The 13790-nt window shown below is 35.7% G+C and overlaps 1 protein-coding gene across 1 annotated transcript; it reads left to right on the forward strand.

Annotated features, from left to right (window-relative positions):
- The first annotated feature begins 10248 nt into the window (after window positions 1-10248).
- Window positions 10249-10918, forward strand: LOC131874150 (uncharacterized). The gene is made up of 2 exons (XM_059217394.1): window positions 10249-10614; window positions 10760-10918. Exons 1-2 carry the CDS (start codon window positions 10249-10251, stop codon window positions 10916-10918), a joined length of 525 nt encoding a protein of 174 aa, XP_059073377.1.
- The last annotated feature ends 2872 nt before the right edge of the window (window positions 10919-13790 follow it).

Raw genomic sequence — 13790 nt, forward strand, 5'->3', positions numbered from 1 at the left:
GAGCAAAGTCATAAATTACTACAAAATGGGGATTTTGAATCTGAATCCCCATGTTCATATATATTTTTGGGATTACTATGCCAGGGTGGAGACCTATTTGACAGAGTGTGAAGAATGTAGCCTTGAAATAATGTGTAAAAGCACAATTGGAAAAGTCTCTTTAGCACTTGGGCCAATATAATACTAAGTGTCTATTGCCTTAGCCAAGTGGGACGAGAGCAATATTGCTTTGATCAAATACCTTTTCTTTTTATATTCTTTCCTCGGTTCCTCTATATCAATAGGTTCCAAGATTTCAAAAGGCTCATATAGATCAATTTTTTTTTGAAACTCCTCTCTTGTGATAGACAGTAGGATTTCTCCCTCATTGCCTCTTATGATCCTCAGAATTGGGTCATATCTATTTGCAACTGATCTGAGTAGGTCAACATCCATGAACACATTAGGCACTACCAATTTGCCTAAGTCATACTGCCATGCCTGTGAAAGTGGGGTTGATAAATTCCTTTGACCAAACCATAGCTTGAACATGCTTAGCCCTAACATAGGCACCTTTGCATCTGATATCTTGCAAGATTTGTTGACTAAACCCTCACCTAGGGTTGGCCCATGTGCAAACCTCTACCCTTGGTACTTGTCATTTATTGACGACTTCAATTGGTCCAAGAAATCATCATAAAGATTTCATTTCAAGTATTATGTAGAACTCTTTCCCTACAATTAGCATGAAATTCACATGAAATTCACAACTTTAATTGCTTTAAAACATATGAGAAAAGCTCAGATGAACTTATTTAAACACACTAGAAAACCCTAGTTTCACACTGCAAGATATCGTTCCAATCTCCTTTAGCTCTGGAACCGCTCTTCGATGTCCTCTGAATGCTTTGGTGATTCAAAATAACTCAAAAAATGCATTTAATTACCTTTTGAAATGAAGATCATTGTCCTATCTGCCATTATTGCTCACGTGAGTTTAGAAAATAACTCCATTTTCATTTGAATTAAATTTTAATCTCAATTGTTGATCATTTCCATGTTGGCAAATCACACGAACCATACTGGTCAATTTGACATTGACTATTGTTTGTGGTAAGAGGGCCCGTCAAAAGGTACGACGTAGCACATCTAGCTCACCACCATCTTATCACGATCAATCAATCCCACCATTGTCTTACCTTGACCCGCCTTGGACACGTGGCATCATCCTGTGATGTCGTGATGATTATCCTCCTCGCATCTTCGACTATGGGGTCACAAGGACTATTCGATCTACTCAAACGTTATCTTCCTTCCATGGTGACTGCCAACTTTAGCCGCTTAACCATCAAGCACTTTTTTGATTGCGATTAAAACATTACCATCCATTTAAGCACGTGTAGATAGAGGGATCTTTAGTAGCTCGATATTTATCATAAAAACACCAACATAAATAAAATAAGGCTCAGACTTAGGGAAAAATATAGCGTTCGCTAATATAATCAAAAGGAGACCCACCTAGGATGATAGAGATAGACATAACCTTAGGAAATAAAGGGAAACCTGATCACGGAGGCTAAAAATAATATAGAACACGAAACTTAGGAAAAATTAACAAGGGGCCGACATAAAATTATAATACCTAGGAAAATAACATGGCCCCTTCAATGACAAGATGACCCTCGGACCTAAGTTAAAAAGGTAACACATAATTATAATAGGTTTAAGGGGTTTTTCTGTAGGACTTAATAAAAAAGGCATAAACCCTAAGCTTGAGGGTAATAACAAAGAGCAAAATTAATTTAAAATGACCAAAATTTTCACAAGGACATCAAATTTTGCTAGGTCATTTTGCAGGACTACCAGTGGCTTTGCTTGGGGACGTTCATTTCATTGGAATGAAGTGAGAATTCAGAATCTCAGGTGGAGCAGACTATTTGCAGAGTAGACAAAAATAGGAAGTTACTCGGACAAAGGAACTCAAAAAGAAAGGAAATCTACTCTACTATTTACATGACCTAATCTAATGCTCATGTAAGAGAACTACTTTAAGAAAAGTAGGGCTTCAAGATTTGTCCATGAACAAGCAATTCAAGAGTATCACTAGTTATTTCTTGGAGAAAATATTAATTTTCTCCCTATTTTCTCTGAATCAGATATGGACCAAGCCAAATGGCATCAAATTTGCCATGTTTTCATTTATCTTCTAATCTGACATTCCACATCAGAATCAGATCATCCACTTGAAAGTTTCTTGCAATTGCTTTTTCGTCATATAAGTTTTTTACTTGCATTTGTAACTTTGCATTTTTAGCATGAGCTTCTCTTCTAATCTCATCTAGTTCTATCAATTCTTCAACCCTCAATTTCATGTCATCATCTATGTCATTATCATAAGTTTGGACAAACTTATATATTGCTTTTTTCACTATTACCCTATTTGCCCAAACCGCAACTTTCAACTTTGAGTCCCAAGCCTTCTTGTTCTTTTGTAGGACTCTTTTGATAATCTTCATCAAGCTCTTGTTGCTTGATTATACATGTCCATTTCCTTATGGGTGGTAAGGTGATGAGTAAAATATCTTATTCCAGAAATTAGTATATTCTTTTGATATGAAACTTATTACATTATCAGACACTATCCTTTCAAGACATCCAAATCTTGTCAATATGTTGTCTATAAGAAAATCAATGACAACCTCACTAGTTTCTCTCCTGGTTGGAATAGCCTCTACCCACTTTGTAAAGTAATCAATGACCACCAAAATCCAAGAATGACCAACACTAGTTTTGCATGTTATTTCTCCAATAAAATCTATGCCTCACTGCTAAAATGGAGCTTGCACCTCTATTGGCTTTAATGGCAGATTCCCTGAAAAACTTCAACTTCCGGGCAAAAGTATAAAGCTGTGTCACATTTTTATAAAGGAAATGGCCAATGCTGATTCAACTTTTTAAATTAGATCAATAGAAAGTGAAATATATGTTTTGAATTTTGAAATGATATAAACTAATCAAATTTATATTCTTATGTCTATTTTAAATTTGTAATTTTAACAAAAATTAAAAAAATTATTTGAATATAGTTTTTTATAAAGTAAACACTATAATTTAGTTGTTGAAAAAATGCTGAAATTGAAGTTATACAAGCCACCACGCTTTATTTAGTAAGATTTACTTTTTTTCTTGAATTTTTTTTTTGTATATTGATAACTTGAAACTTTAGTGCATGGATATATTGTTTACTATTTTTTATAAATATATATTTTTCATTAAATTTGAAAAGTTGCTTGTGCTGAAATATAACTGTTTCCTATTCCCACCACCTTTTTTCTTAATTATTTATCCAAATCATAAAAGAATTATATCATCTTGACATAGATTCTTTTCTCTACTGCATCATTTTTTTTTCAATTTTTTTTTAATAAATTTTAGTATTTTTCCTTGACAAGATAATCAACCTTATATTTTAGTGCTGATGACCTACTTTCAATAAAAATAAAATATAAAACATAAAAACTAATTAAAATATTAAAAGATATATATTTTGGAAAGTTCACTTATAGATCTATAAAAGGCTATTTTTACATTTCAAAAAAAAAAATATTTATAAGAGTAGGAGTTGAAACATCGAGTTTTTTTTTTTTGTAATTAGACCAAAAGTAGTATAAAATATACATTTAGTAGACACTTCCAGTTGGAAAAGTTGTGGCCCATATATAATTTATCTATAATGAATCTATATAGACCATATGGTTAACTAAAATTAATTTTTAGTTAGAATTACTTAAATTCACTTGTGCTGATAAGTTAGCCTAAAAAATGACATAGTTTTGTGCTTTTACCCTTCCTAGAAAACCTTTGACATGGATCACACTTTTTGACCAACTGATGCACATATTTAAAAATTGTTGGCCACCAAAACCTAGCCCTCAATATCTTGTGTGCAGTTGTTTTGACCATATAATGCCCTCCACAGGCTCCACCATGCATTTCTTTCAACAATTTCAGAGCTTGGTCGTGGTCAACACACTTTAGCATAACACCATCATTGTTTCTCCACCGAATATTTCCATTAACTATAGCATACTTTATAGCATGTAAATTCAATTTTCTCATTTTGTTATCGCTCATATCTTCAAAACATCTCATCTTCTGCAAGTAATATATTATGTCAATGTACCAATCACAACCATCTATATCACAGAGATAAGCTCTGTGTTCTTCTTCTGTAACATTTATCTAATTGGCATCCAAATTATTTTGAGCCATTAATTTGGCCAATCCCTGTCCTCTCACCAATTTGGTGATTTGGATACCAATGTTAAACTCTTGGATCCTATTGATCCACCTACATCTTCTTCTTGACACCTCTTACTGTGTGAAGATGTCCTTTACTATTGCACTAGGCACATATGCAACCACTGTTGCTCCCATTAGATAACTCCTGAAAGCTTTAACAAACTTCACTAGTGCATAAGCCTTCTTTTCATTTAAATCATATTTCAGTTCTGTAGCTTGCAAAGATTTATAAAAAAATGCAATGGGTTATTCAAAACCCTCTGAGTTCTTTTGCAAAAAAATTGCAGCAATAGTATGGAAAGATGAAAATGACAAAATTTGCATGGGTTTATTATAATATGGTGTTTTCAAGACATGAGCATTCTTAATGGCTTGCTTTATTTCTTGGAATGCTTTAGCTAGTTCTCCCTCCCGTTCTAGCTGTGCACCCTTCTTCAACATTTTAGAAATAGGTCAACTAATTTCAACAAAATTAGTAACAAATCTTCTGAGAAAATTTATCTGCCCAAAGAAAGATTGAATACCTTTCACTATCCTAGGCTGAGGTACCTTATGAATTGCTGCTACCCTTTCAAGATCAATCCTTACACCATCTTTTGATACAATATGGCCCAACAACTTACCCTCAGTTACCCCAAAAGAACACTTCTTTGGGTTTAAGGATATACCATATTCAACAACTTTGTTAATTTTTTTTTCAAGATGGCCACAATGATCAACTTCCTTCTTAGAGTAAGCTGTTAAATCATCCTAATAAACAACTAGGAACCTATTTATGATATCAGAAAATGTAACATCCATTGCTCTTCGGAATTTTGATCCTACATTTTTTAGCCCAAAAGGAATTCTTACAAAAACATATGTTCCCCAAGGTGTAGTAAACTTTGTCTTATATTGCTCTGATTCCTTAACCATCACTTGGTTGTAACTTGAGAAATCATCCATCATGGACAGAAGTTCACATCCCGTGACCCTCTACAACATAGCTTCCATGTTAGGCAATGGATTGTTGTCTTTAATGAAGATACATTAAGATTTCTAAAGTCAACACATAGTCTAATATCTCCATTCTTCTTTCTTAAAGGTACCAAGATAGACACCTATGATGAATTTCTAATAGGTCTTATAATCCCATCATCCCTAAGCTTGACAAGTTCTTCTTGCATTTTTGGGTGCTATAGTTGGATTAATTGGCCTTTGCTTCTGTCTGAAAGGCTTAGCATCTTCCTTCAAAGGAATTTCATGTTGGAATAAGTCTTCCCTATAAGCTTTTAGGTCATCATATGACCAAGCAAAGACATGTCTATACTTTCTTAATAGATCAATCAACATTTTCCTTACCTTAGGTGACAATTTTTTACCAATATACACCTTCTTTGGTACTCCCTCAGTTCCAAGGTTAACTTCTTCCAAATCCTTAGGATGTGGGGCAGCAGTAACAACTTTAGCCTTATCCCGATGATTAAACACTCTTTCTAACACAACCGAGCCTTTGGGAATCTTGTTTGTCTTCAGCTGAATCACCTCATTCCCAAAAATTGTTTCCTTTCCATCTACAATGTGTACAAAAACACTAAAATCAATCTCCTGATTCTCATATTCATCCACACAATGTAGGAATCTTAGAATATCATCATCATCATTGAAAACTTGCCAGCTTTCAATGTTGTCAAGGACTAATGGTCTAGTTTGAACCTCAACTTTTGAGATTCCAAAAAAAGTTATATCTTATGACCTTAACACAATATTAGCCAGTAAATCTTCCATCCTATTGTGGCTTCTTTCTTTCCAATCAATGCCAAATGAATCAAAGTTCTCAATTTCATCCCATACAACATTCCTATATTATTTTAATATTTTGTTTTTTGATGCATACTTTGACCTAATTTGGGATATGACCAACTCTGAATCTCCGATGACTCTAAGATTCTTTATCCCATGCTTTTCTGCTAGTCTCAATCCCAAAAGTAATGCTTCATACTCTGCCACATTATTTGTGCATTGAAAGGATAGAGTAAAAGAAAATTTGAAAGTTTTTCCATGGGGTGACATAAACAATACACCTGTACTTGAGCCTTCCTTTGAACTAGCTGCATCAAACTACATTATCCAAAGGCTTTCATCATCTGAAAGCCTCATCTACAATAAATTTATCACAAGCCTCTTTTCTTGTATCCTGGATGGATTTCCCTTGTTTTGAAATTAAATAATGTTATTTCAATGATTTTTATGTTATTTAATTTATTTTATTGTTGAGAAAATGTTGGGTAAGAGGGCTTTGAATACATTCCCATTCCTTGAGTTTTAGAGGTTGTTTTTGTAAAAATCTTTGTGTTGTTTTTAGTGATCTTCAAGTATAGTTTTTTTGGTTTCTTGTTGAGTAGGATTTTACTTATATTATTAAGAATTGTGTTTCTCTTAATATTGTTGTAATCTTATTTATATGCAGTTATTTCCATTTGTTGTTCAAATAGAATCAATTTGTTGTGATTTAGGTGAATCGGGTAGTGCAGTTTAATCATGGTTTTGTGGGCTGGGTAGACCTTTTGGAAATAAAATATGCATTATTTGCTTCTATGTAAAGTCATATTTCAGACCTTCTAACTTGATGCTAAATATCAGAAAATACTTTTCCTTGATGTCCTACAAGATTATATTCAATTTGATGTTCCCTTGTGCAAGTCTAGACTTGCACAAAACTAATCAACTAGACTTGCATGAACTATTGATATTGGTTATACAATGATTTTAGCTTAAGAAGTTATTTGAATGCAATGTAGTTTCTTGATTCTGTAATATGTACGGATAGATTATTTTCATAGTTATTTTGTTTATGTTCATCTATGAATCAAATTTTAACTAAGATTAGATTTAATTTATTTAATGTTGTATGGGTAGTATAGTAATGACATTGAGGAACCTTAGAGGATACTTTAGTAGTTTCCTTCTGCTTGTGCAATTAGGTTTAATATTGTTCCCTTACTGTTATGGGATGTACACAATGTTTAAAAAAAAATATTTCACTTTTATTTGAGTTTGTTAGTTAGATCCTTTGGGGTTCCTTGGGGGGTGTTACAATGCTCATCGTAATCTACCTTATAACTATCTTTCCAATGACTTCTTCCAACTATCATAAGGCTTATGAAACTTGGTACAAAGTGCCAACACAAGAATGTCAATATTCCTTCCAAGTGGGATGGCTTTTTCCATGTGGATAGTTTATTTATATTATTTTTAATACATATTAAATAACTACAATAACATTAGCATTGAGACATAAAAATTCCACAATTTACCTAGTCTTAACAATTAAATGGAAGGTTGTTAGATAATGTTAACTGGGGAAAAATTTAAAGTGTTAACTCTTTGTCTTTGGATATTTAGGGGTGGTTTGTGAAATTTATTGAAATCACACTATTTTTATTATTTTAACCATTTAATTTTTGTGAATGTACACATTTTCAAACTTTTTTATAGTAATATATTTAGTTTTTCTACAAGTTGGTAAATATTGATTAGTAAGAAGCTCTCAAGCTACTCATAATAGATAGATAATATTTATATGATATGTATGCAATCTATGGTTGGATATGATAGTTATTTCTTTCTTAAATGTGAAGATGTGATTTGCATCATTTTTTATACATTTAATTAATTATTTTTTATGACTCTCAGTTGTGTTTTCTTGCTAAAGAAGAACATTTAGAAAAATGTGTCTCTAGTTTCTTAATGGAAGCATGCAAAAAAAATGTCTTATATGTCTACTATATATGTTTCTATTTAAGTCCAAAAATAGTTGTAACTTTTCTTAATATTTTGTATGTCCTTTGTTTCTTCTAAATGAGAACTAATATATTAAATGCAACAATTCAATGAATATTTAATTATTAATTCAAAATGTAAATAATTGTTAAATTTTTTATGAACATGTTCACACTATTACAGGTTACCCTTTTTTAGAATTATTATAATTACATTTATCAAAATAATAGTATAATACAATACCACTAATGACAATGTCATTGGTATTTTCTATCATCTAAATATTATAATTATAATTATCAATACACTAATATAATACAAATACTGAGGGGTAGATAAGATTTATACAATACATGTGCTATGGTTATATATCATAGCTATCATAGCTATTTCTTCTTTAACTACAAACATTTCTTTTTTCTCATTTTTTGACATATTTATTTTATTATATTTTATGACTTTTAATCCTTTAGGAACATTATGAAAAAAAATGTAGCTAATTTCTTAATGGAAGCATGCAAAAAAATTGGCCTATATGTCTAATATATTTGTTTCCATTTGAATCTGAATGTTATAATAAATTTTATTAGTATTTTGGATATATTTTATTTCTTCTAGATGATAGCAAAAATATCAAATACAATAAGTTTGATTTTCATTTCTACTAGATTTTTTATGATGTTTTTTAAGTTTGATAATGAATTAAATATTATATTTATTTATAAATTATTAATTTGAAATATATGTAATTGTTATTTTTTTAAGAACCCGTTCTACAATTATTTTAATTACAATTTTAAACAAAATAATATAACAAGTGCCATTTAGTGGTGAGTACTTGTCATTTTAGTTTTAGTTTTGTAATAGTAATTGAATTTATTGTATTTTGCAAGCAATTTTGTAATACTAATTAAATATTGTATTTTGCAAACATTTATCAAGTAGAAGAGATTAAATATTGTATTTTGCAAACAATTATCAAGTAGAAGAAATTAATAATACAATATGCAATAGAAGGAAGTAATAATACATTGCAAACAAATATTTGTGTAAGATTAAAATATGAATTTGAATAATGAAGTTGAATAAAAGCCACAAGTGTCAAGTGTCAAGTGTATTGGAATATAAACAAGTGCCACATAGTGGCCAGTACTTGCCTTTTTAGTATTGTATTAATAAAAATTTTGTTTAGAGGTAGGTTGGATAATAATTTGAGATAATATATTCTTGCAATATTATAATAGTATAATAGAGAGTGCACATAATTATAGACCCCTTGCTTCTTCCCCCTCCTCGAGACAGTTACAGGATGCCACTAAAGGCTTCTTTAGTGAAAGGGTCAGTGACTACTTCAGTAATTGCACTTGGAGGGTCTTGGAGGACTATTGTGTTGACTTCGCCTTCCTCCTTCCTACTGCTAGAGAGATCCATAAGCTTTTGGATGGTATATTCCTCCCCTTGTTCCCTAGGGACGACAGACTTATTTGGAAGTGGGACCCCTTTGGAGACTTTTTCGTTAGGACTGCCTACACTAGCTTACTCAGGGAACCTGTCTCCACTATCTAGAAAGAGGTCTGGAATCCCCAACTCCTCCGAAAGGTCAATTTCTTCTGGTGGACTGCCCTCCTCAACAAAATTTTGACCCAAGACAGCTTGGTCAAGAGGGGTTTTCATTTCCCTAACAGATGTATCCTTTGCAAAGATGATGAAGAAACTCCAGCCCATCTCTTCCTCCACTGTGTCTTCACTCAAGAGATTTGGGGGATGGTCTATACTAAACTTAATATCAGTTGGGTTATGAATGACAATTTGGTCAATCTGTGTCAGGAGTTTTGGGACCCCTCTTCCAACCCCCTTATCCAACAACTGTGGAAGTAGATCCCCCCATGTTAGCTGGTGTATCTGGAAGGAACGAAATGACAAGATATTCAGAGACAAAGAGACCTCTGTGGAAATAGTGTTTGCTCGGTTCCGCAATCTGATTCTTGAGAACATCTTTGTTTCTAAAACATGAATGGAGTCCAAGCCCCCCTCTATCTGGGATTGGGGAATTGCTAGATGCTAGAACCTCCCCCCCTCGTTCTCTCTTGTTGAATCCTCTAAGAGACTTCTAAGACAATGCACGATCTGGTCCCCCTCGGCTACAAATTTTAAACTTAATTTTAATGGGGCTACCAGGGGGCCCTAGCTGGTGGTGGTGGGGTGATGATATCCCATCTGGGGGCCCTCATTGCTGCTTATGTGGGCAACCTGAATGGTCATTCCTCTAATCAGGCTGAAGTGATGGACTTAGCCTATGGAATCCACATTGCCCTCTCCATGGGAATCAGAATTATGGACATTGAGGGGGACTCCATACTCATCATTAATGTTGTCAAAGGGAAGAATAAGCTTAATTGGACAATTGAGGGAACCATCAGGGACACCATGAGGCTCATCTCTAGGCTTGACTCATTCAGAGTTATGCATATCTACAGGGAAAGCAACCGCGTGGTGAATTCCATGGCAACCATTGACCTAAACCTCTCAGGGCTGAGATGCTGGAGGAGTCACAAATCAGTCCCAGACCATGTTAAATTCCTCCTCTAGGAAGAGAAATCTAGGATCCCCACTAATGATTGAGTGGCTGCTAAATGCTTCCCTCCCCCTCCTTTTTTCCCTCGGGTTTGTCTCGAGGTGGTGGATTCATAATTCAAATAATGTGAATATTCCTCAGATCCCTTTGGATGAGGTGGTGACTTGTTCGACCAGGATGGAGATGACACAGACGTTGTTGCTAGCATTTCACTTGGGATTGCAAAGCCATGATGAAGTACAAATGGGTTGGAAACGTGTTGGTTGCCACCAGTATCTGCTGGCTCTTAATGCCTCATAACTGGCAAATCATTACTAAAAGTGATTTCTTGTTTTCCCATGCGCCCAACCTCATTTCTCATTTATTGACGTTGGGCTTGCACAATCCCCATTTTCTATTCCTGGCTTGCTTCTCGAAGGGTCTCTGCAACTTCATCTGTTTTATGACTAAGGAAGCTTTGTTGGCAGACGAAATGGGGGGTGATAGAGTGAGATATGAACCAGACAATCTGAATGATTTAAAAAATGACCCTCTCATTTGGAATTTTTGTGTTGAAGGTGGAATTGCTGATGTTATGGATTTCCTAAAGGGCCATGATGAGCAGATCTCGGCTGCTTTTGCCTCCTCCTGGTCTAGAAGACGGGTCTCGATTGGCAGCATTACCTTTGATGTCTCTAATGAGACTATTGCTCAAGCTATGAAGCTGACCCTGGATGGCCGTTACTAGAAGCATACTAGTCATGTTGCAAATAGTGAGGGTTTGAAATAGTTTTTCCGTAATCATGAGGAACCTATCAAGATGCAAAGTGGGTTTTCTTGGGAGGAGCTCAAGCACCCGTGGAACATGATCTGCCTCATGATCATGAAATAATTCACCCTCAAAGGTAGGTATAAGGTATTCTACTACTACCATTTGCCCCTCCTCAATCACTTCTGCAATAATGATTTGCTTTGTCTGTCATTTTATTAACTGCACTCCTTAGAGAGCTTTGTTAAGGACACTATGGACCCTAAGCATGGGGATAAGCCTCCTTTCCTCCTCCACTAAGGTCTTATTTACAGGTTGTATAAATTCCATGAGGCTCTCTGCTCCTCTAGGAATCTTTCTCTCTCTCAGCCCCCAAGGCCAATTCCCCAGCAGCTCGCGGCCCTATCTTTGGCTTTCCCTAGATTCTTCCAATATCCCCAGGGAGGGATTTTCCATGACCACCATGTCCCTATTTGCCTATGCCTTAGCTATTTCTCTTTCAGAGGTCTCCCCTAGCTTAACTCTACCTGCCTCCCCCAGTGCTTCTTTCTCCCTATCCAAGGGTAAAAGAAAAACCCCCGCTAAATGCAAATGCATTGGCTATGATGATAATTATTCAATTGAGGACACCGAGAATGACAACCCTTCCCCAGATTCAGAGGTTAAAAGGAGATCCTTCAGACTTGCTTCCAAAGGCCGTAGGAAGAAGACCCGGGTTATTGAGAATCTGGACTCTGAGGAGGACCCCATTGGGGACAAGAAGGAGGAGGGCCCTAAAACTAGGGGGGGGGCTAATGGGGATGCTGCTAATATTAATAAAGAAATGAGAACAAGGGTACTGGTCCTTTACATAGCATAACTATTAAAAACCATAGTGCAGAAACAACACTATAACAACATTAACAATAACTAATAACAAAAAGAGACCAAGTCTTTAGAAATCAGAAACAACAACAGGAAACACAAAAACAAGCTACAGGGGTGTCTTGCGCACCCCAGTGGCATCCATGGCACTGTTCCATTCATTGGACAGGAACTTGTAAAGGTCCCTAGCCTCTTTCTTATCCTTCTCCATGTCCGCAGTACCTTCCCTCAGTAGAGAGAGGGTGAGCCCCGAGCTGTATAACACCTGCAAATGAAATTTGTGAAGGCCTGCCATTTGGGCATCCCAAACCTCCATCTTGCTCTTGAGCCGGTTGACATCGTTAATGATATCCTGTAATTCAAGTACGGGGCCCAGGTTCTCAATCCATTGCATGATGTCCAACACATCCATGGGCAACTTTTCCATTTGCTGCAGAGTAGGGACACCCTGGGGGTTCACAACAACCATGTCATCCATAGTCTTTTACATCTCCTTGGCACATCTCTAGTAGGGGAGCTGTCAATGTCATTACCTAGGCCCATCAGGGGGAGAGATTGCATCAACTGTTCTGTGATCTTTAAATTTGGGTCCAAGTTACTAGAGTCCAGGGCTTTGTTATCAAAAAATTCCTTTCCCATGACACCCTCATTACCCATGTTCATAGGGGTCGTATCCTTAACATAAATAAGGTCCTAGGTTTGCATCTTAGAATTACCCATGTCAGCAGCACCAAAAGTGGTCGCATGGGGTCCCTAGTCATATGCGCATCCACAACCTCCCCATCAGACCCCCCCATAGTGGTATTAGGGTCCTCTCCCTCCTTGTCCCCAATGGGGTCCTCCTCCGAATCGATACTTTCAATCACCGAGGTCATCTTCTTGCGGCTTTTGGAAGCCAGTCTAGAGGATCTCCCGTTAACCTCAAAATCAGAGTTGGACATGAGTGTGAAAGAGGTAAATGCTACTCTTCTCATAGTTAATGTGTTGGACAGAGGCTAGAGCATAGGAGTTGAGAAATTATTTCCAAGCATTAGCTTTTCACACAAAGGAGATACCAAAAAGAATAGTGTCATTGATGAACTACTGTAGAACATTAGGAGGTGCCATAGAGGTAGGTTTGATGCCCAATAGAGCTCCCCTATGAACCATGGAGTTCAGGTTAGAAGCCAAAACTTTAGCAAGGATGATGAAAAGGTAAGGGGAGAGAGGATCCCCTTGTCGCAGACCTCTAGAGGCCCTGAACTTCTCCAGGGGGCTCCCGTTGAGAAGCACAACGTAGGTGACCTTAGATATGCATTCCCCAGTAAGTTTGATGAGTTTATCTCCAAAACCCATAGATTTGATAACTTTGAAAAGGAAGTTCTAGTTGACTCTATCATGCCTTGGAGATGTCAAGCTTGAGCACCATCCTCGACTGATGACACTTATCCATGGAGTGAATAATCTCAAGAGTAGAGATGACCACATCAAGAATCTATCTACCTTGGACAAAACCCTTATTGGAAGGGATAATCGGAGGATATAAGAAAGGTTTGAGCCTATTAACACCTCTCAGGGCTG

The sequence above is a fragment of the Cryptomeria japonica genome, chromosome 3 (assembly GCF_030272615.1).
Source record: "Cryptomeria japonica chromosome 3, Sugi_1.0, whole genome shotgun sequence".
NCBI lineage: Eukaryota > Viridiplantae > Streptophyta > Pinopsida > Cupressales > Cupressaceae > Cryptomeria > Cryptomeria japonica.